This window comes from Atractosteus spatula, chromosome 15, assembly GCF_055471065.1.
Source record: "Atractosteus spatula isolate fAtrSpa1 chromosome 15, fAtrSpa1.hap1, whole genome shotgun sequence".
Taxonomy (NCBI): Eukaryota; Metazoa; Chordata; class Actinopteri; order Semionotiformes; family Lepisosteidae; genus Atractosteus; species Atractosteus spatula.
Genome location: NC_142720.1, coordinates 10,220,358 through 10,245,741, shown reverse-complemented (window position 1 = coordinate 10,245,741; position 25,384 = coordinate 10,220,358). Strand labels below are relative to the sequence as shown.

Genomic DNA, 25,384 nt, shown 5'->3' with positions numbered 1-25,384 from the left:
TCAGGACAGTTTAATATAAAGTATAACAGTTTGCTCACAGATTCATTCTTTTACTAGAGGGGCTGGAATATTTTGGATGTTTTATGATACATCTTCACCCTACAGTCAAGTGCTTCTGGCAGAGGGTAAGAAGAAAGCGCTAGTTCGCTTCAGTCGCAGGTTGCAGCCCTTCAGTGAAATACCACAGATGTGTACAGGATTCTAGACTAAAGTGAAATATCAATTTGGTTCATAATTTAAACTTTCTCCTTTTAAGGAAGTTATAAATAGCTTCTCTTCTGCTGTATTTTGTCCTGCATACAAAGTGGACCAGGCAGAAAACTGTCAAAAACCCATTTAAAGAGCAACTAAGGAAGATACAGTGAGGATCTAATTGCATTTGATAGATTTGCTTAGATCCCAGTCATTTATTAGCCTTTAGAAGGACCTTTTTTGGAGCTGTTCACCCCACTTAGCTCACCTCCTGGTTCTTGGAGTTTTTATATGTGGATCTGTTATTCTTTGGTGTGGAACAGCAGACATGTATTTATTGGTGAAGAGTAAGCAACAGTGTTTTGACATTTTTTCCTCAGAAGCTGCAGGCAATTGACATCTTGGTGCTCACTGGTGTGTAAAAAAAAACCATGCAAACTGCTAGAATCCTGCAGTAATCTGGCAGTCAAAAGAGTGGCCTGGTGTTGCTGCTCTGTAATTATTGGTCATTGTGGTCCAGTCTTGAATTTAGCAGTTGAAAAGCTTAGCCTTTGAAAACGGTAATACTAGCAACTGTAAACAGCATTCTTTGATGCAACCTGAATGTTTAATGAGCTGAAGCCTTCTTACAGCCTTTAGTAAGAATCAGTTTGTTTTTTTTTTCTATTTCCTTACTCTGATTCCAGTTTTCAAATTGTTTATGTCTTCGCACACAAGCAGATTCCTCTCTTTCGAACATCCAGTGGCTCATTCTGTTTTTTTCCCTGCTTTTTTGTTCCAGACCCTGGGGGAGAGCTGATCGAAAAGGCTGTGCACTCTGGCATGATCAACCCCAACCGTCAGTGGCAAACGCTGAAACACAACGGCGCTGTGGCCCAGTTCGAGTACCAGATCCGCGTCACCTGCGACGAGCACTACTACGGCTTCGGCTGCAATAAGTTTTGCCGGCCGAGGGACGAATTCTTTGGGCACTACACTTGCGATCACAATGGCAACAAGACCTGCCTGGAAGGGTGGTCAGGACCCGAGTGCAACAAAGGTACACCGATGTCATGCCTGCTGAAAGCATCACCCCGGTTTCCTGAAGCTGCGACCAGCATTTTTTTGGTCTCGCTCTGCATGGTAGAAAAAAAGTGAAGCACTGGTGCAGTGATTTTTAAATATAAATTAAAAGCACAGTATTAAATGAACAGGCCTGGCACAAAAAGGAATGATGTCAAAGTTTTTAAAGCACCCAGGGTATTTTAACTACTTCCCTTTTGACACTGGGTCTTAGACCAGCATATTTCATGCCCGTTGCCTATTTATAGTGTGGAGGTCTATTGTTAGAAGATGAATTGGTGGATTTGCTGTCGCAAGGCACCACCTACCCCAGTTAGTTTCCACCAGAATGATAGCAGAGCTCAGATCAATCTTGGATTTTGTAGGATTACTGTGCTGGTTAGAGATTAAAACATTCCCACGAGTTAGGAGATGTGGGGAAATGACAGCATGCTGACTCTCGCTGTGTTTGTCTCTCTTCGTTTCCAGCGATCTGCCGTCAGGGCTGCAGCAGTGAGCATGGCTCCTGTAAGTTACCCGGACAGTGCAGGTAAACAGCTCCTAACCCGACGGATAATGAACAGATTTTAATGGGGGTGTCCAGGGATTAACAGGAGATAGACGCGTGTTCATTCATTTCAACATTTAGAGTGTTTTTTTTCCCTGCAGCTGGCTATTTCCTAGTAAGCAAGTGAGTAATGGTCTGTTATAATTGACCGTTCTCCAGGCACTTTTCTTTAATCATTAAACATTGCAAGTCATTTTCCAAGCCTGTCTTTGCCCTTGATCTAGGAGTAATTCTCTTACCCAGTTGTGCAGCCCAGACTTGTAGAGCTCTGCATGTAAAGTCCATATTATTATAACCCCCCCCCCCCCCATTACACACCACCTTTCTCTTCACATTCAGTCCAGGGGCAGAACTCAAACATTTTTCAAAACGGGATTAGTGAGATCTCTCGGTTCCTTTTCTTTTGTTAGCCAGGCTTTGAGTGCTGAGAGGTTAATAGTGGGGATGGAATCTTGTCAGTAGACACTGATGAATTCGGAGTTTTTCTGTCGTGCTTTGATGTTGTTTCCATTCTGGCCATGAAACAATGGAAACCAGAGCTCTGTCATATACCCCAAGCAATTTAACAATTAGCATCATGGAGCTCGGAATTACTGCTCAGAAAATGGTTTCTGGTATGTTTCTCTCGAGAGCTGGCTCCACAGAAAAGGGAGCAAAACAGAGTCAGAAGTTTGAAATTTGAGTACATTTTCCCCTAAACCAGTCCCGTTGATCACTTTAAAATTTTACTTTATTAAGTGTTAATGTACCAGAGTGTTCTTAAGTGCTTCCTAAAGTAGTTCATTAGCACAATGCTGAGATTATCAGTGGAGTCCTGTAACACTAATTTTTACCTCTGCAGTTAGTATAAACAATCCTTGTAGGTGTAGCTACCTCATGCTCAGAACAACTGGCTTTGTTAGCAGTTTTTTAGGTGCACACCTAATACTTGCTGTTCAGACAAGCTCTAGTGCATTTATTTACTTAAGATGCAGCTTTCCCACACTGCACGTACATGGCTTCCTGAAGGAGTTACAGTAACAGGAACCACAACACATAGCCACTACATGTTTAGTGGCCATCATCAGTGTTTGGAGCATATAGAAAGTAAACTATACAGTTGTGTCGTACACGAGCGTCTTTGTATTGAGCTTAACTGCACAGTGTTTATCGCAGAGAGAAGCAACATGCTTTCAAGGCTCACATGACACAGCATTTCATCACTGGCCAAAGTGCCAAAAAGTTTGTTGGCCCCTTTCAAAGCCAGTTTCTGCCGACAAGACCAGAATTGCATATGATTCATCACCAAAGTGCAGCAGTTAAATTTCTCATGAGAAAACACACTTGTGATGTTATTGAATAACTGGACTGGCTTGTATGGGATTGCTGTTCTGGACTGTTGTCTTATTTTAAGGTTGTTTTCTTTCTGAAACCGTGCATAATTTCCTGCAGTTTGTTTAACTGGGAACTTGGTCGGACATTCAGGAAAAGAAAAATCAGGTTGAAGGAAGCTTTTATGGAAGATGTGTTGTGACTTTATTGTACGAATGACCAGGATTAAGGTCCGTGGATAGTGCTGGACCTTTTGTATTTTTATATGTTTGGCTCTTATCCAAATATACCAAAGGATTTAATATTTATAGCCGTCTGAAATATTTTAGCAAAACCTTTAATGCAGGGAATTTTAGAATACTGAGAACTCTTCTAGTTTCATGCATTGAGGATTGTCTTATGATGTTATAGAAAACAAGTAGAGGCTGATTTGAAAGAGCCTGTTCACATTCCTCCCTGGCTTTATTGGAGCATTTATTGCCCAGTGTTTTCAGCAGAAGGTTTATATTAAGTACTGACCGGAAAGTATTGAAATCAAAATTCTCCTAACAAGGGTTACTATACTTTTAAAACGGTGTCTGTAATAGAAGTAAATCCCTGGCTACGTTTTCCAGTTAGGTTTTCTCATTTTCTCTTCACCTCAGTGTGGAAATGAGAATTATAGGCCAGTAAAAAAAGAGTGATCATGGTTCAGTGATTAAGATGTTCTTGCTTAACAGTATTTAACACAAACCTGTTCTATGAGGTATTTCTGGGGGATCAATATCATCAGTGGTTGGACTATAAAGGGTGGTGGGGGAGATGATGTGTACAAAAAATCACATATCTTGGAGTTCTTAAAGCTAATGAAATCTGAGAAGCATTCATAAATATTATAATATAAGGGTGACCATAACTTGCGTGATAAAAATGCAGTTCTGAATAGTTTCTTAATGTTTGCAAATTGTGCATATTTTGGATGTCTTATGGGACACATTGAGGTTGCTGTTAAGCCTGCATTGTGACACATTAAAAACGGCGAGACCACATGCAAATACAGATGAGACCATTTCTGGAAGGACTCTAAATGTTGTTTTGTTATCGTGTACCATGAAGTATTTTTTTCAGCCTTAACTTCAAACTGAAGTATTTTGTGTAGATGAAGAATACAAAATTTTGTATAGATTTGACAAATCTCCAAAATAGTTAACTTCTATGGAACTTTGATTTGTCAGGCTTAGTTCTTCTGCAGTTTATGCGAATAGGCCTTTTGTTCTAAAAGAAGCTGTGGAATGTATTTGCCGCTGCTTATTCACAACAGTATTGATTTATAGTTTATTTTTTGCTTCATCAAGAGCCACCTTGCAAGCTTTTCATCAGGTTGACCAGTCTTTTTTTTTTGTCTTCTGGGGGGGGGGGGGTCTATCGTGAATAACCGGAGAGCCGGTACTCATTGTAGTTCAGAAGAATATGTATATTTTTTGTGCACTTCCACCCCTTTTGTGAACACAGGCAGTCTTTTGTCAAAAGATCGATCTGGGACCTTTGACAAAGGTGTTTTAGTGTTCTTTTAGAAAATCGAGCTGTATGAAACTTCATTTTTAAAAAAGATCGGAAGGCAGGAAGATGCAGGAAATGTGTGGTGGACGTCCAAGTGTCAAAGCCATGCCAAACTTTGTTTCCTTGCAGATGTCTGTACGGCTGGCAGGGAGATATATGCGATAAGTGCATTCCGCACCCAGGATGCGTTCATGGCACTTGCATCGAACCTTGGCAGTGCCTTTGTGAAACCAACTGGGGTGGTCAGCTCTGTGACAAAGGTATTAATCCTCTCTGATTCTCTTTTGCCCAGATTTGGATTTTTATGAGACGTATTTGAAAGTAGGCAATCCTTTTTTTTTACCATATACATAGAGTGAAAGTAAGTTTTAAAAATGACCTGTTTTCGTTTATTTCTCAGATCTGAACTACTGTGGGACGCACCAGCCTTGTTTGAACGGAGGAACATGCAGTAATACTGGGCCAGACAAATACCAGTGTTCCTGTCCTGAGGGGTACTCGGGAGTCAACTGTGAAAGGGGTACGTCTCTTCGGATCACCAAAAACTGTTAAAGATAGAAGCACTTTTGCTAAACATGGCCTTATATTGATTATCTCACGGATTTGAGTATTTGCTAGGGTCTTGACTGCAGCTCTTGACATACAGTACCTGTCGCATACGCAGACAGTGCTGGATAAAAGCAGTGGTCTGGCCAGAGTTTCTTTTGAGCCCCATGAACGAATCCATGGACATTTAAGACCAGCAACCAAGGTCCCATTTGTCGCAGGCACTGAGGGAGTGGAGGGATCCATTTGAATTTGTTGAGGAAGGAGAGTTACCTCATTATGATCATAAAAAAAAAATCTGAACAGGAATTGTAACTAGATCTAAGTCATGGACACCAAGACCAATGGTGACTTGCACCTGTTCTGTTTCAGATTCATTTTGTTTGCTCTTAGGATACATTTCTTGTTATTGTTGTTCATTTATATCAACATGCCAATTTCATGTAATGAGTGTGCTGTTAAGACTTGGAATTTGCCCATATTGAGGCATACAATTTTTTGGACTGCAATGATTGTATTCTTATGAAAACAAAAGTCCTGTGGCGCTGACGGTTTTATTGCTGGAGAGACACTCAAGCCTGAAATCAGAGTGGAGCTGCCCTTACTGCACTGGGAGCTTTGAGGAGTAATACTCTCAGGAGTATTAAGGCCCTTTGTCAGTGAACCACTGCGCAGGGTTGCTTGTGGGTTTAAAGTTTCTCCTGGGGTCATATCTTTCACACTAGCAGGGACACCTGCCCCGCAATCTCTGTCCCTCATACAAAAACTTCCAGTTACCTAAATTATTAATAAATGAATTGCTTTTTGTTAAGGGCTCCCATTGTAGCCGAGGAGAGTAATGAGATTTTTTTTTTCCACCCCTTCCCAAAGACGAATCCTCCCAACCCTCAGGCAAGTGTAAAGTAAGTCATGGCGCATTGGCAAGGTCATCTTAGCATGAAAGACAATTTCCTGCCTGTGTGAACTTGCGGACGGCTGATGAGAAGGCGATGGGATAAGCGCTTGGCTCTTCCCTGGTAACGGGAGGTGGGGCCGGAGGCTGATCTGAACAGGCCGTGGCTGTAGCCTTGTGCTCGGAGCTGAGCGTGGCGTTTGAAGTGGGGGAGAAAAAGACAGGCCAGGGCCTCAAAGCGAGCCTTTTCTTTTTCCTCTCTTGCAGCGGAGCGTGCTTGCCTGTCCGATCCCTGCTTCAATGGAGGAAGTTGTGTCGAGACGAGCTCTGGGTTCGAGTGCCAGTGTGCTCCTGGATGGAGTGGACCATCCTGCATGACTAGTAAGGCTTTTGCTTGATAATAAAAACATGCAGCCTTCATGTTCAACTGCTTGTATTTTTTTTAAGCTTTGGCAGAGTTTTAAACCTTTCCCCCTCCCCCTTCAGATGTCGATGACTGTGCCACTAATCCGTGCAATCATGGAGGTACCTGCCAAGACCTGGTTAATGGATTTAAGTGCAGTTGCCCACCACAGTGGACAGGAAAAACATGCTTGATTGGTAAGCTCTTCGGTTTTGTTTTCCGGTTTATTTTTAAAACGGTCTCTGTTTACCCTTTGTGGTTTTGCCCGCGACATAAATACCTATACGATTTCATTTGTTTAAGCTTTTTACTACGATGTAGCGTAATTACTAACAAATGGAGTGCCACAGCGGAACTGTTCAGAAACATCGCGCACAGCCAGTCGGCTCAGGCCATACAAACAAACACGTGTTGCTGTGGAATTTAAGGAACATATTCCGCTTGGGGATCCTGTGGGAAAGATAGGACCCCTTCGCATTCACTCCTCCAGAACAAGGAGTGTACAGCTGGACTCCCAAATCTCCGATCTCATGAGGAATGAGTTGTCCGCATTCTTGCAGTTGCCTTTTTAATCTGAATGACCGCGGATAGGGCACCCGAGTCACAGAGCTTGTTGGAGAAGCTTGACTGATTCCTTTCACACTTTAATCCGGTAATCCCCATCCACCCCCCTCCCTTCCCCATCCCTCTGGACTAAAATGTTTTTGTTTGTTTTAATATTAACATAAACTGCTTCTCACTCGAGAAACCAGCTGAGTTCAAATTTAAGATGTGCACCCCCGCCCACCTTCCACTCAATCCCAGAACCAGAGCTTTTATTGCTTAATTCTTCCTCCCCCTCAGCATTTCCAGCTTGTTATGGTCAAAGAACCTTGGGTAGAAAAGAATAAGGCTAAAGTTTCAATTAAAGCTACATTTTTTTTCTCATTTTCTCTCAATCTGAAGCATCCCCATTTTCCTGTTTTTTTTAAGATGCCAATGAATGTGACGGCCAGCCTTGTGTAAATGCCAACAGCTGTCGCAACCTGATTGGTGGATACTTCTGCGAGTGTATCCCAGGGTGGACTGGACAAAACTGTGACATCAGTAAGTCTTCCCAGCTCTCGGGGACACAGGGTGCCGTCGCTGCTATTGCTGTGGCACAGGTTAATGTCTAACTAAAGCGCTGAGCCAAGGAGTTGATGTTTTCCGAAAGGGAGTGGTCAGTCTAGAATGAAAATATACAATTTTATCAGAATCATTAGTCCGCTGTGCAGCTAGGCTCTGATAACGTGGCCGAAACAATCATGTGAAGTTCCAGTAACCAGCGTCGCAAGAATTGCTCAAGTTTCCCACCCTTTATAATAAGCTTATCTGAAAAGAAAGCAAGCAGGAAATCTGTCTAAAAGTTTATCTCGCTGGACCTCGAGAGTCCCTTCAAATCCTTGTGTACATCGCTGAAAAATGTATTGCCTGCTTCCCGCTGAAATGAATTGTTTCTGGTTGCAGACGTGAACGACTGCAAGGGGCAGTGTCAGAACGGAGGCACCTGCAAGGTAGGTGCCGTTTTTGTTTTCCGGTTGCATTTTTTGTTTTCTTGGCCTGGTCCATTTGCAGCCTGTTTAAAAATAGAGACCGTTAAGGCATGGAAACAGCATCTCTTGTTACCTTTGGAAACGCTCTGAACATAATGAAGTCGTAGTGGCGTTCCCTGAAAGTATGGAAAGGAGAGCCGGGATATGTATGTGGGTGCGCGCACGCGTGAGTGGGGGGCGAGCGTAGCCTTGCTGCGGTAGATTAAATTACCATAAACATTCCTGTCCCGAGGCCTTGCCAGGAAAATCTTTCTTAATTATTTTGGAACTGTTATTTTTGTTCTTTATAATCCTTAACCTCCCCCCCCCCCCACCCCATTTTTGTTTTCTCTTTCAGGATTTGGTTAATGGTTATCGTTGTGTCTGTCCAGCCGGCTATGCAGGCGAGCACTGTGAGAGGGACATCAATGAATGCGCAAGCAGTCCCTGCCTGAATGGCGGCCGCTGCCAGGATGAAGTGAATGGATTCCAGTGCCTGTGTCTTGCCGGTTACTCAGGCAACCTCTGTCAGGTAGGCAGTGGGGACATTTGTGCCCTAGATATCGCTGAACGCTTCCCTGTTTTTTTTTTCTTTTTCGTAAAAATCGCACACTGTTGTTCCACAAATTTCCCAAACTAGAGAGGTTTGTATTTCTGTTATTATGCTGAAATGCTGCCCAGGAAAAAAAAAAAACTCATTTGTGCTCTGTTCCTTGCATGATGACTGCAGAACAACAGTTTTTTGGGGGGATGGCTGTTTACTCCTCTCTAATTGTTCCTGGTTAAAAAGCATAATGCTCCAGTTTTGTGTTTGTAATAGCAGTGTATAATGTTTGCCAACTTTAATACCCTTTTTTGTTTTTCCTAGCTGGATATTGATTACTGTGAACCAAACCCGTGTCAGAATGGAGCGCAGTGCTACAACCTCGCCACTGACTACTTCTGTAAATGCCCTGAAGACTATGAGGGAAAGAACTGTTCGCATTTAAAAGACCACTGTCGTACGACACCCTGTGAAGGTATCTATCCTTCTCTGTGGTTCTGCAAAGTCCTAAACTTTAACTTTTTTTTTTAATTTACTGTAAGATAATATCTGAACAGGAGGTCCTGCCCATTCCACTGTCTGCCATTGTGTGAATCTGAGTAATGGACTGTCTCGCTGTTACGCTAATTTATAACATCCCTCACGGGGCTTGTTACTAGAGAAAGGGTTCATCTACGATTTCACTTTTTAAGCTGCAGTGCCAGTCTCTGTCAGCCCCCTCTTGAGCAATACCTTCAGTACCAAAAGAGTTTTTTTTTTTTGTTTCGTCAAAATCCTCAAAATCTTGCGAATGCTTAACAGCTCTGTGTGTGTTCTTCCTTATAATGGCTTGGTGGGCTTCCCTTTCTGTGTTATGTGAGCGACAGACTAGAGGTCAGACCAACCACAGAGCCAGATAACGACTGCACTGCTCAGAACTTGGCTGAGGTTGATGGTTAATACTGTCAAAAGTTTTCAGTGCTTGAAAAACGATCGTAAATAAAATCTTATTTATTATTATTTATAAAAAGAGAACTGCAGTTCATTTTGGGATTAAACACCAATTTCTAGAATTAAATAATTTCTTATGGACCCTTGTTCTATCTAGATTTGCCAAGCAAATGGATTTTTTTATATTTTACTGAACCTAGAGAAGACCTTTCTCAGTACAGATGTCGATGTGTGTGTTTTAAACTTCATGGATTTGCCACCTAACGCTGTGTTTTTCTTTTCCGGATTGTGATTGGTAGTGATTGATAGCTGCACAGTCGCGGTCGCCTCAAACAGCACCCCTGAAGGTGTGCGCTACATCTCCTCCAATGTTTGTGGGCCCCATGGGAGATGCAAGAGTCAAGCTGGAGGCAAATTTACCTGCGAGTGCAAGGAGGGCTTCACAGGAACCTACTGCCATGAGAGTAAGAAAGCCCCTTAATTCTGTTTTTTCCACACCCCAAGGCAGTGGCATGGATGTGCAGGTTAGGCTTCACACATGGTGATATCTGGCGCCCTTCAGCTTCAGAACCTTCAAGTGTGCTGTGGGTTATGGAACTCTTACCTTGAGTAGGGCACTTTGGTATTGCCTTGGCCTCGATTTAATCTTTTTCTAATCTCTCAGTCCCTGACTGGGACACCACCCAGTTTAGTACACAACACGCAGGGTTTGATTTCTTCGCTGAAGAGACCTGGTGAGCAGCTGGTAAATCTGGGATGAGCCGGTGCAGCTTGTTTTTCACGCAGGGGAGCTTGTGTCAGCCTTGAGATTAATAACTTCCCAAGCCTGTCAGTGTGAAAGTTGGCTAATGGGTTCTGACTGCGCCAAGAAGTCTGCCTTTCCACTTGCAGTTTTTTCTGTGGTTTTGGTGACGATCTGAAGTGCATTTGACTTTTGTGGGGTTGAAGGAGGAGGAGGAGGTGGTGGTGGTGAGAGTTGATTATCAGTCACCGTTAAAGGCAGTACTGAAAATGACAGGTTGAACACAGGAATTACAGTTTTGCTTATCCATGAAACCCATACAAGAGTTTTGTTCAGAAAATGACACATACTACAGTGTATTGTTGAGATTGTGTAATGAATTAATGGGATGTAGATTTTCTAGTGAGCTTTACTTCTGCTTTTACGGAACACATGCAGTTGAGGAGGTGTTTTTTTTCTTCCTTTACTTCTTTTAGATCAGGTACAAGCCACAAATTTAAACTCGGATACCTATTGGGGCCAAAGACGTACACTCATCTACTGCAGTGGCTCTCTTGTCAATCTAAGGCAGGCACCTAAACACATCCCCATCTCTTGCAGATATCAACGACTGTGAGAGCAACCCCTGCAGAAACGGAGGGACGTGCATCGATAAAGTGAGCATCTATCAGTGCATCTGCAGCGATGGCTGGGAAGGCGTCCACTGTGAGACCAGTGAGTTTTTATCCCATTTGAAATATGTAATCCAGGTGTACATAAATCTTTCACCGTGGGTTTTAAAGTCCTTAAGAGGATCTTGCACGTCCTTTGCTTCTGAAAAGGCCGCCGTTTCGATTGAAACGCCCCACGGCAGTCGACAATGACCTTAGCAACATGCCACAAACCTCCACCTTTTTTTTTTGTGTTTTCCTGGAAATAATTCAAAGCACCTTCACAAATTTGTTCCCCCCCCCCCTCCCCCTCCACGTTTCGCTTGTAGACATTAACGACTGCAGGACAAACCCTTGCCACAATGGAGGGACCTGTCGGGACTTGGTGAACGATTTCTACTGCGAGTGCAAGAATGGGTGGAAAGGAAAAACCTGCCACTCCCGTAAGCGCCCGTCCTCCTCCGCGGCCTCTCTCGTCTTGTCCGCCGGCGCGGGCGCGAGGAGACGGGGCTGACCGTAGCTCGTTTCTTCCAGGCGAGAGCCAGTGCGACGAGGCAACGTGCAACAACGGAGGGACGTGTTACGACGAAGGAGACACCTTCAAGTGCATGTGCTCACTGGGGTGGGAAGGAGCTACCTGCAATATAGGTACACTATATAACTACATATGTATATATATATAATGCCTGCTGGTGGAAAAAAACATTGTTTTTTAGGGGCTGGGTTGATGGCTGAAACTTGTATTGGTTATATCGCATTATATAATCCTAACCCTGTTATCAAAAGTACATGAATTGGATTCTCCTTGCAATAACCAGCTGCTGCTTCTGCAGAAAAACTCATTAATCTTTTATCTAGTCTGTTCAGATAAGTCGTTTTGGTGTCATTCAGCCAAATAGGAATGGGCGGTGTTTTTTTTTTCTTCTTCTGCTGGTGTTAGTCTCGTATCCTGATGATGATGATGAGATTTTTCCCGCATTGCAGCCAAAAACAGTAGCTGCCTGCCCAACCCCTGCGAGAATGGCGGCACCTGTGTGGTGAGCGGGGATTCGTTCACCTGTGTCTGCAAAGAAGGCTGGGAAGGGACTACATGCACACAGAGTAAGTGTGTTCTTCGGGGCTGCCTCAGAGCTGGTTGGCCTTCCTTCTAGAGAAAGAGAGAGAGAGAAAGGCTAGCTCATCCTGTCACCCTCCGAGTTAGCAAATTAGAATCAGAAGCTGAACTGGTTTTCCTGAGGATTTAGCCATCAAGTGAGCCCATGTCTTCGAGGCACTCTGTGTGATACAGTCTGGACCTGGCCATGAGAAAGTTGCAAATTAGATAAGTGGAGACAGATGTTATCTTGCTTTCTGCGCATTCTTGGCCTAACGGCGACATGTCTGCTTCCACTCATGTCTTCCTGTTACTTGCTTTACAAGGATTTCTTCCTGTGTACATGTGTTTAAAAATGTATTCTGAAAATTTTATGAAGGAGAACCTGGAAGCAATTTTTTTAAGAGGGCAAACACCGCATTTTGCAAACAGTTAATAATGTGGAATAATCAGGAACTACAACTTTGGCATCATTAAAAGTGCCAGTGGTTCACCCCATTGGAGTCACCCTGTGCATGCAAGACGCAACTTGTCTTTGTTTCTGATTGCTTTACATGTGTTAAATAATAACTTTCTCTTTTGCAGACACCAATGACTGCAGTCCACACCCCTGGTAAGTAATTCCAAAACATACTTTTAAGAAATTAACTCTGGTAAACAAGTCTCTCTGGTCTCTCAGCTAATAGTTCTTAGCTAACATTAAGTACACAATTGTGGATTGCTAAAAGTACACAAAATCTGTTTTTCAGCAATATTAAAGGGCTACTAAACACACACACACACATTGGTTATATGAAAATATTGCATGGTAGACTCATATTTGTAAAAAAAAAAGTGCTTGTGGTGAGAGAACAAGTCATTCAAATTCAGCATTTGTATTATGATGTGCAAGTTGTTGTCATAGCTTTGAATTCTTAAAAGATAGCTCACCCTGTCTGAGGACTCCATCATCATCTAAGCTTGTCTCTTCAAGACACTACTGTAAGAGAGCTTGGACTTTGAAGTCCAGTGCAAATAGTTGTCTTCCATATAAACTGCCTGAGCCTGAACTGTGCCTGACCTTTTGAGATTCACCTCTCTCTTCCGATGTCTCTTTCAGTTACAACAGCGGAACATGTGTGGACGGTGACAATTGGTACCGATGTGAATGTGCCCCGGGTTTTGCAGGTCCAGACTGTAGGATCAGTAAGTATCAAAGTTTAGACCACAGTCCCATCCTTTTTATTGCTCATTTAAAATACCAGCGCGTGTGTAGTGACCTAAACTAGCATCACTGTAGGGTGCAGGTGTCTTGAAAGTTTAATTTACATTATAAATGTACTTATAAATTGAAAGTTGTTTTTTTTTTTTTTACCTGATGAGTGATCCTGAGAACAGAGCACTTACATAACCGCAATCTCATGTAAGCTCTTATAAGTGCCCCTGATCTGCACCCCTGATCCCCAGTAGTATGTTACAAAGGTTGCCTCTGTCTGCAAATGGTACCAAGAGTTATGAGAGAGCCCTTACGTGTTCTAGATAACCCGGTCTACAGCGTACCACTGTTATTCCAGTCTTGTGCTTCTTGTTGACAGTCATCCAGAACATGGAAACTAGTTTTAAAACCGTGGGACCTGTACTTACCTCTGTTTCAGAAAGCATCCTGAAAATAGCATATTGAGAAAGTGGTTTATAAAAGTAGTGAACTGTGCCAAAACACTCCAAATTGGTTGTGCAATTATTGCACAGTTAAAGTTTGAGATGAATCCTTAACCACAAGAGAGATTTTTTCTTATGGACATTATTTCCATGAAGCTGTATGGACAGTATGGTCCTTGAACTGTTGTGACATTGCTCATGGAATCTGACAAACTATTCCAAAATTCCCACGAGATTGGAAAACGTCAAATTTATTTTTTTCTTTCCGCATAGCTGTTAATTGCACTGCATTTTCCAACACGCTCTAAAATAGGTCAAATTTCAACCTCTTAGACATTCTAGATAAAAATACGCTGTTTGAGTGGTAAAAGTTTCCAATTCACCCTGAGCTATTACAGCCCTAGATGGGGGAAGATTATCTGTACAGCTTTGCCTTTCAATTACATTTTTGTCAAAGAAAATATTTTGCGTGATGTTGAATATTTGGTTAGAATTTGCCCCTGGTAAGATGTAATGTGAAACGCTAAGTGCTGTCAGCATTTTTAATCAGATTGTTACTGGAGGGTCCACTGTACCCTGTATCTTATTTCAGTGGGAAACAATACAAGTTGGACTTGTTTTGGGCTAGCAGCTCAGAACAACATTGCAAGGAAGAGCTTCTGCATTACTGTGTACAAGAAGCCTTGTCACTGGAAATCAATCTGTTTCTGTACATTGTGTGTTGACAGATATCAATGAATGCCAATCTTCCCCATGTGCTTTTGGAGCCACATGTGTGGATGAGATCAATGGTTACCAGTGCCTCTGTCCGCCTGATCGCTCTGGACCCAGATGTCAAGAAGGTAAGCTGTCATTGTATCATGCATCTTAAAAGTCATAGTGTTTATTAGAGTTCTCGACTAGGTAAACTTGGAGATTTGCTTAAATAGAAACAGATTTGCTGGCAAATAGTTATTCCACCCTCAGAAGACACTTTGCTTGCCACACACCAAGGATTCAGAAACAACCTCTTTACATTACAGTAATCAGAAGGCCCTGTATTGCCAGTGGTCGGGTTATGTATGATGGGACCAAGTGGGTTGAAGACTGCAACACTTGCCGGTGCCAAAATGGAAGAGTCTCCTGCACAAAGGTACCGATTTTGTTTTCCTGGATGAACATAAAACTCTTCTGAAATGATGAGATAATCCGGCGGGTGTTTAATGCTCGCTGATCTATTTTTGCAGATGTGGTGTGGCCCCAAGCCCTGCAGAGTTCATGCTAAAGGCCGCACTGAGTGCTCCGCTGGTCAGACCTGTGTCCCCGTAAAAGCTGATCACTGCTTTGTGCCACCTTGTGCTGAACAGGGGCAATGCTGGCCTTCCGGACAGGAACCAGCTAAACCCAAATGTCATTCCAGCTCACAGTTCCTGGATAACAGCTGCATCAACATCATTTTCACCTTTAACAAGGAGAAAATGGAACCGGTAAGTCATGTGGGCAAAGATGGGATTTTATGGGCTCCTGACCCAGTAGGGTTTATAGGGATTTCAGAGCCAGGACTGTTAACACATGACTGCATGTCAGAATATGTCAAATGATTGTTTTCAAATTCTTTTTCACGGTTAATTTTTTGGCACTGAGGAGCTCAATCAGAAATAGTTCTGTGCGCTTAGGAGATGTAATTTATTTGATCATTAAATATGGTTTGCTTACTCCCATTGCAGAGCATCTTTGATGAATTTTGTTGACATAGAAAAGGCAGATGATTATAAGGACTTATATTAAATTTAGAATCCAGCTTTACTCAACAAATATTAAAAATGTTTGTGTAATAGGAATAAAGGTTGTTTTCCACGTGAATAATGTACATATCTGATGCTAGATGATACCTGAAAAAACTTTTAACCAAAGCTGTAATTTTAAAACTGCAGAACTGCGATTCTGTAAGGTAAATGTAAATATTTTACTGAGTTTGTGAGGTGGATCAAAGATGGTTAAAATAAATTTGAGCAAAACCCGCTGAACTAGACGGGAACATCTTTTATCATTGGGATTGTTCTGGTTAATCTCACATTCTTCCTGTTTTAGGGACTGACTACAGAACGCATCTGTGTTGAGCTGAGGAAATTGTACGTTATGAAGAATCTTTCATCTGAGTTCTCCGTCTACATGACCTGCGAACCTTCACTTTCTGCCAATAATGAGATACATGTCAGCGTAGTAAGTGTACATTTATTTTTACTATAATGATTACCTGCTTGGAATTCATACAAAAGTACACCCGTTACATTGCAGATGTCTGCAGTTCTTTGCCTTTGCAAAACCTGGAAAAAACTGGCAAAGGTTTAAGACGTGCAAATGAGCTCAAATGTATTTTTTTCTTACAGTCCACAGATGACCTACGAAAAGACAAGAGTCCAATTAAAGAGATAACTAATAGAATAACTGACCTGGACAGCAAGCGTGAGGGGAACAACACCATAATTAATGCGATAGGAGAGGTGCGCATACAAGATAAGGACAACAAACAAGGTAAGAAAGGTGTTTTTTTATAGAGGTTAATTGAAATGGATTTTGAAGATATAAGATAATGAGCATTGTGCTTGGATGTAATAAAAATTTAAAAAGTCTTTCAAAAGATGCCCTAGTATTTAATACTCCCTAGGATCCTTGTGCACCAGGATGGAACTTGCAGTTGCCTCAGACACTACATTATGGAAAAGCATTTACTTGGTTGAAAGGTAGCAGGTTGTATATGGGAAATAAATGATTATGCTAAACTTTGACTGGTGAAAACTTGGCCTTTTTTGATGTTAGGAATGCAAACAAAATATGTACATTACGCTATTTCTGTTGCAGTTTGCAACAGCTGTAAATGTATGTAAGCCTTCTCTTTTATTCAAGCACAAATCTCCTTAGAGCAGTTGGAGATTAATTAGGGTCATGCACGGATGACACACTCATGCCTGTGGCGCTCCGAATTTCAGACGATGATGTGTGTGAACATACTCCCATGAGTTAGGGAGGAGCCATTTTTATTTAGTTTGCGGTTTGCTCTCCCCCTCCCCCCCCCCCCCCCCCGCTCCAGATTACCTGGTGCCCTTGCTGAGCTCCATCTTCATCGTCCTGTGGATCCTGGCTCTGGTCACGGCCTTCCTGTGGTGTGTGCGACGCCGGAGGAAGCAGAGCAGCCACACTCACACTGCCCAGGAGGACAACACCACCAACAACGTGCGCGAGCAGCTCAACCAGATCAAAAACCCCATAGAGAAGCACGCTGCCGGCACCATCCCCATCAAAGATTACGAAAGCAAGAATTCGATAATTGCCAAAATTAGGACGCACAACTCGGAGATGGAGGAAGACGATACTGACAAACACCTGCAGAAGGCCAGGTTTGCCAAGCAGCCAGCGTACACACTGGTCGACAGAGAAGACAGATCTCCTCACACCACTCCCACAAAAAACCCTAACTGGACAAACAAACAGGACAACAGAGACTTAGAAACTGCTCAGAGCTTAAACCGAATGGAGTACATTGTATAGCAGACGGCACTGCTGCCGATGCATCAACACTCACTGTAGGTGATGCTCAGTTTGTAGTTCTTAAACTGTTGTGTCATATTTGAGTCTAAGGTTATTATTTACATAGAATCCCTGTGTTAATTTAAGTTTTGACAAGCTGGCTTACACTGGCAATGATAGTTGCTGTGGTTGGCTGGAATCCCAAGTGCTGCATTTCACATCTATGCAAAACTAGTTCCTAGTGCCCTTTTCGAAAATCGAGCTGCAGGTGTGTGAGTGGGGGTACAGTCAAGAGCATTCGGGAGCTGATCGGCCCATCCCTTGGCTTAAAAACGTTTTGCAAAGCGATTGAACATTAGAAGGGTCGCAGATGACAGGACGTTCCATATGGTAGTTTTGCAGCTACGTAAACCTAAATTTGTTTTGGGTTTAAAACCTACCTGTTTTCTTAGAAGAGCCCGGAGACTAGGCCTCAGCCACTTGACTGGGAAGCCCTTAGACCCCTACAACTCTTTGTGGAAAGAAATATTCTCAGTCTTAAATGGATTCCCTTTTTGGTTTCCACTGGCAGCCCCATGTACTGGTTTTGCTGACAAGAGTAAAATAGTCCTTTTGGTGGACACAGTCCATGCCCCTTAGGATTTTATACTTTTAGGTCAAATCTCTTAATCTTAATATGCTGGCAGGTTAAAAGAGCTACATTTCTTTAGTCTCACAGGAGATTGTCTTCTGAGTCCAGCAATTGTTCCTGTTCTCTGAATTCTCTCTGAGGTTATAATATCAGTTTTGTGGTATATAGTGACCAAAAAGGAACACACTGCTCCAAATGAGGTCTTACTAGTGCTCTCAAATTATGGAGCTTAAATTCCATGGGCTTACATCTCTTCCCAGACCATGGTTAGTTCTCTATATTGATTCTCTACTGTGTTTTGATGAGGATTATACTAGAAGAATCTACATAAACATGCAACCCCCTTAATGCTTAGCTTCTTCCAGCTCTATACTGGCATTAAAGGCTCTGGTTTTAATTAAGTATCAATATTTATTATGATATTTAGTAAATATGGTCAGTTTCCTGTTGGCTCTGTCACATTACAGCTGCTTAAAAATGTCGGCATTATGTGGTTTATAGCACATGCCTGTTGATAAACCCTTAAAATGTGCATTTCCTGTTTAACCCACATATTGATTCTAAAGTGCATGTACACTCTTGCTTCAATTCTCTACCTCGCAGGATAATTCTGACGTACAGTCCCACCCCTCCCAGCCCTTGTGTTCTGCCTTCTGCTTTAAAAAAATATGGAGAAATATTGTGTTAATCCCCATCAACCCCCCCTCCCCAGCCATACATATGGTTTAATGCATAGGCCTCAAGTCCTTGCATTCCATTTCTTACGCTTGTGCTATGGAGGTATAAAAATGGATGTTCTTTGTTTTACGTTTGTTCTTACTGCTGCCCTGGGCTTTCCTGCTCCCTCCAGAATTGGCCTATTGTGAGTTTCCTGTTCCCCCTCCCCGCCTAGTTCCCTAGTTTTAAACACTCCTCGGCTGCCCTGCGTAACTCCCCCTCTCTGGCCTGGAGTCTCCTGTCTCCTCTGCACAGAGGCTCGCACACACTACGCACACTGCGCCTAGAAGACATGAGGACACGTATCTGCTTCTTAACTCCTAGGAAAGCTAAACCTGAGCGAGGAAAAAAAGGAAAAGGTGAAAACAAAAGCACAAAACATTAGGTTTCTTACTGAGTTACAGTCATTTAAGTAAAGCTGTCGCAGCTTCAGACTGCCTGTCGGCTTTGTGTAAAACTCTTGCTGGTTTGGACTGGATTGCTCCCGTGGAGCATACTGGAAAACTCGGTAATCAACTTGGGGAACTATGCCTCCTGTAAGCAACTAGAGACAATTCCCAGCAAAGGCAATGGCTTAACTGAAATGGGGACAGATGCAGAACTGAAACGGTTTAAACCGTGATCGACAGTAGAAAAGTCCTTCTCCGGTACTGTATTCAACACAGTCCACACGTAGTCCTGTTGCTTTTACCAGAAAATAAATAGCATTTAGCATTTTCCATATTGACGTGGGCTTTTTATGGTTGGTGTACAACTAGTTCTGTATTTGAAAGTGCCTTTGCAGCTCCATACCACAGCAACCATCAAAAAAGTTTATTTATTTTTTATTATATTTTTTGTTGGGGGGTGGGGTGGGGGTGGGGGGGGTTCGAAATGTCAGCAGTTGCTGCAAATATGAAGAATTTAAAGTGTCAATTTAGAACGTTGTATAGATGTAAATATTTTTTTAATTAATCACTGTGTATATTTGATTTATTAACTTAATAATCAAGAGCCTTAAAATATCATTCCTTTTTATTTATATGTATTGTTTAGATTTGAAGGTTTTGATAGCTTTGTAAGCTTACAGCTTCTTTATTTTTGATGAAAATTTGTTTCATGTTGCCTAAATGCCAAAATTTGAAGTGTTCTAGAAAGAATAGTTTATTTTTTAACAATAGGATGGGCATTTTTTTTGCCCGGAAAAAAAAAAGGGTTTTGTACGTCAGATGTTTGAAACGATTTATATAGTATCAATTTTGCCAGGACATCTTTTTGTAAAGTACCTAAGGCATGTGAGAAAAAAAAGGAGAAAAGGAGAATGAATATAGTTTTGCTGCTTTGGGTTTTAGAAAAAGGTAGTGACAGACACAGTTTGCCATAAAGAAAACATTTTAAGGGAACAAAATAGTGTAGCTGATCTGTTGCATGTTAAAAACACAAAAGTGCAAGGTGTTTGGAAAGGAAAAAAGTACATTCTTGTAAAATCCTGTTTTTCCTCATTATATAATGAACCATATGTACATCTATTTTTGTAATTACTTTCTGCTTTTATTAGCAAAATGTAATAAGCTAGACAGTGAATACTTGAACAGTAGAACATCCAATGGAAACATTTTAGAACTGCAACCACACAAACGGCCTTGCCTAACTGAGGAATCGGTGCTTTTGCTGTGCATTTCTTTCCTTTTCTTAAGAGGCTCTTCAGTCATGTTAATCTCATTCGTTAACCCTTCAGATCCTGGAGATATTTTGTGTACATTGACATTAGTGTTAAGAACTTGAGAATGATTTTTTTTGAGGTGTTGTTCCTGGCAGTGAATTTTTTTGAAAGTAATATTTATTAAATATTTTGTACGAAAAGAGAATTAAGCTTTGTTTTCAGTGGATTTATTTATGGGGAAGGTCACGATTAATATATGCAGTAGACAAACAGCTGACAGGCCACGTGAATTGCATGACAGTAGAAACTTTGTTCAATCAGTCTTTTCTTCGAGCTCGAATCTATGCAAACGTGCAAGAACATTTAAAAGAGCTACACATAGCACAACTGGCATGGGAACTTTATGTTGCCTTTATAGACAAACAGTGTCAGTGTTTCAAAACTTGTACACAATCTTGTAATATTTAGTGACATTACCTCTAGTATTTACAATGGTATTAACTCAGTAGCTCAAAACTATATTTAAGTGCTCTAGTGCAACATTTTCTGATTTATGAGCTGTGAATTAATGAGTTAATCATAGAAACTTTCCATTGCTTAGAAGAATCTTAAAAATATGAAAGTAAAGGGTTCCTGAATGGTTCACCAACTTGAGACATGTTCAGATCTAGTCCAGAGGTTCAGAGGTTGACTTTTGGACTGTGCCATTAGCCAACACTAAATATCCATGCATGTGATGCCTTACATACAGTGCACAAGTGGATGAGTAAATGATGTATTGGGTGGGACTGAGACAGCCATTACTGAAATCCACAACAGTGTGGAGGAGTAGTCTGGACTAATGACTCGAGGTTTGTGGGTTCAAATTCTGTGTAGGACACTACTGTTTGTACACTTGAGCAATGTCCTTCAAAAATAACTTTCCTGTATTACAGAATTTTATTATTCTTTAGAATACAACATTGTCATGACCTCTATTAATTTTATTTTGTTGGGCTTCTGAATATCACAACAGCACAGGTCTCATCAAAGCTCTTTATGCTAAAGTATTATAAATATTCCAAAGGAACAGAATTAACTAGACAGATGACTGAGATTGTCAAGTCTGTCTAGTGCTGCCACAGTACTGGATCTTAACTACTCGCTGTCAGGTAGCAACAGGGTGAAGTGGAAGTCGGGACTCTGGACTTTTAACTGGAAGGTTGTGGGTTCAAATTCCACTCTCTCACCGCTGTTGTTACCTTGAGCAAGTTTGTTTTTTAAGTTTAGGATCACCTGGAAGCCTAAGGAAAGATACCCTGGTCAAGATATCAGTCCATCAGAGGCCACAAACACATGACTATGAGGTACACAATTAGAGACCACAATTAATCTCAAACTTAGACTAGATGTTTGTGCTGTGGAAGGAAACTGAAGGAGACGGAGAAAACCTTTAAGGATAATGCACCGATTATACACACAGAAGGCTCACAAGGCCAGATTTGAACCCAGGATCCAGGAGCTAGGAAGCGCCAATGCTAGCTGCCACACCTCCGTGCCACCCAGTTTGAAATCAGCTCACCTTTCATGATATGGTACCTGTTGTTTAAAAGCTTAACTGCTGGAATTTTGGATGTTGTCATTTCCTTTACTCTTTCGGTATTTGCCGATCTTGCCAACCACATTTCTGTCATCAGGATCGGTTAATCAACCAGCAATTAAGCTATACTTAAACCTATCATATCACCTTTAATTAAATGTGAGGTGTAAATAAAAGTGCAGTATACACACAACCTTACCTTCATCAGCGTGGGACTAGACACAGATTAAGACTGGGTTGGGTTATTTGCTTTCTTAAGTTGTCTTTAATTCTCCCTTCTGCCGTAATATTTCTAAGCACAACAATAAACGAAGATGAGCTCTAAAGAAAAGAACCTATGAAGGTCTGCAACAGATTCAAACCACCAGAACCTGACAAGATTTGTGATAAAATGAAGCTCTTCCAAAAACCGATATGCATTGCAGGGCAAAATAAAAATTGGTTTTCATGTTGGAATTTTAAAATCAATGTAATTAAAATTCTGAGCATTTAGCTCATTTGCACAAAATGTGAACAATCCAGTAATTAGAAGAATGTGAAGTTTCAATAAGAAAAGATAAATATTGGACAAAAAGGACAGAGTTTTGAAGAAAATTCATTTAAGAAATTAACCTGTTTTCCTACTCCTGTTTTATGTGGGAGAGAAAAACAATTGTTCACAATATTTTAAAGTAGTCTTACCAAAGCATTCTACAAATTTGACAATTTCCCTAGACATGAATTCTATAATTTTCACAATATATTCTAGATTTTTGTTGGCATTCTGGACAATGTCTAGACACCATATTGTCTGGATAAAGACTGCAAGGAGTCCACAAAACACATAAGATCTTTTCAAACAGATATTTCTTCCAGCTCACATTTGCTGACTATAGCAGAATCTAGATCATGTATAGAAATCAAAGAACAGAGGACCTAGAACAGATTCCTGTGGCACTTCACAAATTACCTCAGCCCAATACACTTTTCCACTTCTTATAACTCACCATTTTCTGTTTATTAACTAGTAAATAATCTGCACATTACCCTGGATTCACTGTTTTAAAATTGATAATAAAAATTCTGAAATAGATATGTTGGCATTACTTAGGTTTGTTACATATAATTTAACCTTTTTGAAATTCCTTATTAATTTAAAGATTATCTATGTTTGTTCTCAACATTTTGTCATAACATTGTTATTCCATTTAATTACCCTGGCCTATAATTCTCTGGTGGATTAACTACAGACACTTCTATTTTCACATCAAGCAGCAATGAGAGAATCTAACCTAAGTGGCTTTTACTCTTTTCATTATACAAAGATCCCATTCGATGATACCAATCATCTTTAATTAAAATTAATTAGTATACAATACAATGCAATAAAATAATTTAAAAAATTCAATTTAATATTTCAGTTTCTAATAATCTCAATATTTTATTTAATAAAGTGTGAGTATCATATTAGTAATCATCCATAACATTTAAGTAGCTGCTTTTGCTAAAATGTGATTATTAAAAGCATGGGATATTTTCATAATACACCCTACAGAAGGGGTGTGTGCACATGGAGCTTTTTAAAACAGCTCTTTCAAACAATCTCACAGACCTCAGAGTCCATTTCCATTTGGATCAGCTTTGGGAGTTTAAGGAACAACCCCGCCTTTGGCATCTTGTATTTCCGAGACCTTTCTGGGTGGTCCACACTGCACTCTGGAAGTTGCCTGATTACCTCAGTTCGACATCAACTATGCATTATTCACACAGGAATCCTCAGATTGTCAGTGATGGGAACGACCTCGCTTCCTCCATCCTTTGCCAAAGCAAAACCTCAAGAATTGTTCCTGCCTCAAAAGACATTTATCACAAGAGAGACAGTGGAGCAAGCACACGTGAACTTGTGTTCTTTTCAGTCAAGTGGTACGCCAGTTGGAAATAGCCCTTTTAAGAGTGAATGCATTTAATAAAATGAGCTTTTTTAGGGTTGTTACAGCAAACTGATGAAGCCTTCTTCCCCAGCCATCAGTCCCCACCTTTGGCATTATTTCCTGTTCTGACACACATGTATATTTGCACAAGAATTCATCAGAACGGGTGAGCTGTTGTAAAGGCCTATCCCTTTTGTCACTGGAAAAAGACCATTTAAAATATTGTCTGTCTCACTATGGAAATTGTACTGTGGAATTTCACTTAAAAACACTTCATAGAAAAGATTTTTCATGGTTTTAGGAGAACTGTGGCCAAGGTCATAATTATTAAAACATGATGGATCTGAATTTAAAACGATGTTAAAGGTTATTTTGTCATGCAAAACATTACAGCAAGAGGCGTTATCCCTACTGTCTCTTCCCTCAGGACTTCTTCAGCCGTCGTAATCTTGATTTTCTGGGCACATTTTCTACCTCCTCCTTTCTGTCTGAGGATCTGGAGCTAATATATGAATGAGAGGATACAGGCTTGACAGATAAGTCTTTTATGCTTGTGGTCAGCCTGTTTTGGTTTGTCTGCTCTGTGTTATTTTTTGTGAAGAGAGGTTTCAGGGCAGATTTTCCCAAAGTAAGCAACTCCTCATCCAGTGTGGTTTTAGCTGATTCTTGAGCGGAGCATGACTTGGATACCAATGGAGACTTCTTCATAGATGTTTGTATTAAAGACTCAGCAGAATCTGTTTTCATTATTACCTCACTGGGGGATACTGGAGCCTCTCCAAAGCATACTTTCTTGGCACCCTCTCCCTCTTCCCGAGAGCAGTGCCTTCGCCTCTTGCTCCTTTCCCGACTCTGTTTAGGTTGTGGCGATGCTGACTCACTGCTCGGAGCTGGGACCCCGCACTGTGGCCCTGCGCTCAGCTGCTCCATGAGACGAGGTTGTTTCTGGCTGTCGGCTTCATCTGGCTGCCTTTCACCAGAACTGCTTCCCAGCACAGAAGAAGGAAGCTGGGAGCTGCTTTGAACTCTGTTTGTTCTCCTGCACTTCTCCAGTCCTCCTGTGCCGATGTCCTGAACTCTGGGTCTGGCATTCCAAGAGCTCTGGAACACATCCTTCCCCAGCCCTTTCCCTGTTTCTATGACGACCATGGGTGGCTCCTCTCCCAGCTCCTCATTTCTCTCCATCTTGGCTGAGGGATCTGCCTTGGTGTTTGCTTGTTTTGCCCTGAGAAACGTTAAACAATAAACAGTGAAGCAAAGAATAATATACGTTTTTTATACTTCTTGCTGTTTAATGTAGGAGCCTTACTCACATTTTCTTCAGGGTGTCCCTCTTTAATATCTTGGGGCTGTTTAATGGATCTTCAGTTTCACAGGTGATGGGAAAATAGGCTGAAGTTTTTGCATCATCGTAGCCCATCTTGAGAAGACATATAACACTTGTGTAAGTGGCAGGTATCTTTGGTTTCTTAGGGAAACAGTAGGCACAACAGCCTTGAAATCAGAAATGAACGTAAGTAGTTCTACAATAACTGATGTTATTGTTTTTTGGAGAAATAAAAAACAACAGAAGATTCATTAATCTAATACATGGAAATTGATATTGGTCAAGATATCAGTATTACAGGTCCAATTTAGGCACAATTGCAGCTTATATATCATGTTATCATGCTTATCCTTCTCAGATTCTTTGTTCGGAAGCTGAATTTAAGAATCAGAATGGGGTTTCCCAGGACCATATTTTCAGTCCATTTTC

The 25,384-nt window shown here is 41.3% G+C and overlaps 2 protein-coding genes across 2 annotated transcripts in view; one reads left to right on the top strand and one right to left on the bottom strand.

The window, feature by feature from the left end:
• Positions 1-20,339, top strand: part of jag1b (jagged canonical Notch ligand 1b) — a 30,884-nt gene extending 10,545 nt beyond the window's left edge. The window contains exons 4-26 of the mRNA XM_088934337.1: positions 974-1,231; positions 1,723-1,783; positions 4,781-4,911; positions 5,052-5,171; positions 6,357-6,470; positions 6,576-6,689; positions 7,465-7,578; positions 7,981-8,027; positions 8,404-8,577; positions 8,914-9,064; positions 9,819-9,983; positions 10,862-10,975; positions 11,241-11,354; positions 11,446-11,559; positions 11,896-12,012; positions 12,590-12,617; positions 13,104-13,189; positions 14,371-14,484; positions 14,665-14,774; positions 14,869-15,108; positions 15,713-15,844; positions 16,012-16,156; positions 16,713-20,339. Of these exons, the coding sequence (XP_088790463.1) occupies positions 974-1,231; positions 1,723-1,783; positions 4,781-4,911; positions 5,052-5,171; positions 6,357-6,470; positions 6,576-6,689; positions 7,465-7,578; positions 7,981-8,027; positions 8,404-8,577; positions 8,914-9,064; positions 9,819-9,983; positions 10,862-10,975; positions 11,241-11,354; positions 11,446-11,559; positions 11,896-12,012; positions 12,590-12,617; positions 13,104-13,189; positions 14,371-14,484; positions 14,665-14,774; positions 14,869-15,108; positions 15,713-15,844; positions 16,012-16,156; positions 16,713-17,170 (3,221 nt within the window). The 3' untranslated portion in view covers positions 17,171-20,339. The remainder of the gene's footprint in view (positions 1-973; positions 1,232-1,722; positions 1,784-4,780; positions 4,912-5,051; positions 5,172-6,356; positions 6,471-6,575; positions 6,690-7,464; positions 7,579-7,980; positions 8,028-8,403; positions 8,578-8,913; positions 9,065-9,818; positions 9,984-10,861; positions 10,976-11,240; positions 11,355-11,445; positions 11,560-11,895; positions 12,013-12,589; positions 12,618-13,103; positions 13,190-14,370; positions 14,485-14,664; positions 14,775-14,868; positions 15,109-15,712; positions 15,845-16,011; positions 16,157-16,712) is intronic.
• Positions 20,340-23,598: 3,259 nt separating this feature from the next.
• Positions 23,599-25,384, bottom strand: part of slx4ip (SLX4 interacting protein) — a 39,355-nt gene continuing 37,569 nt past the window's right edge. The window contains exons 7-8 of the mRNA XM_088934318.1: positions 24,942-25,048; positions 23,599-24,853 (exon numbers count right to left, since the gene is read on the bottom strand). Of these exons, the coding sequence (XP_088790444.1) occupies positions 24,052-24,853; positions 24,942-25,048 (909 nt within the window). The 3' untranslated portion in view covers positions 23,599-24,051. The remainder of the gene's footprint in view (positions 24,854-24,941; positions 25,049-25,384) is intronic.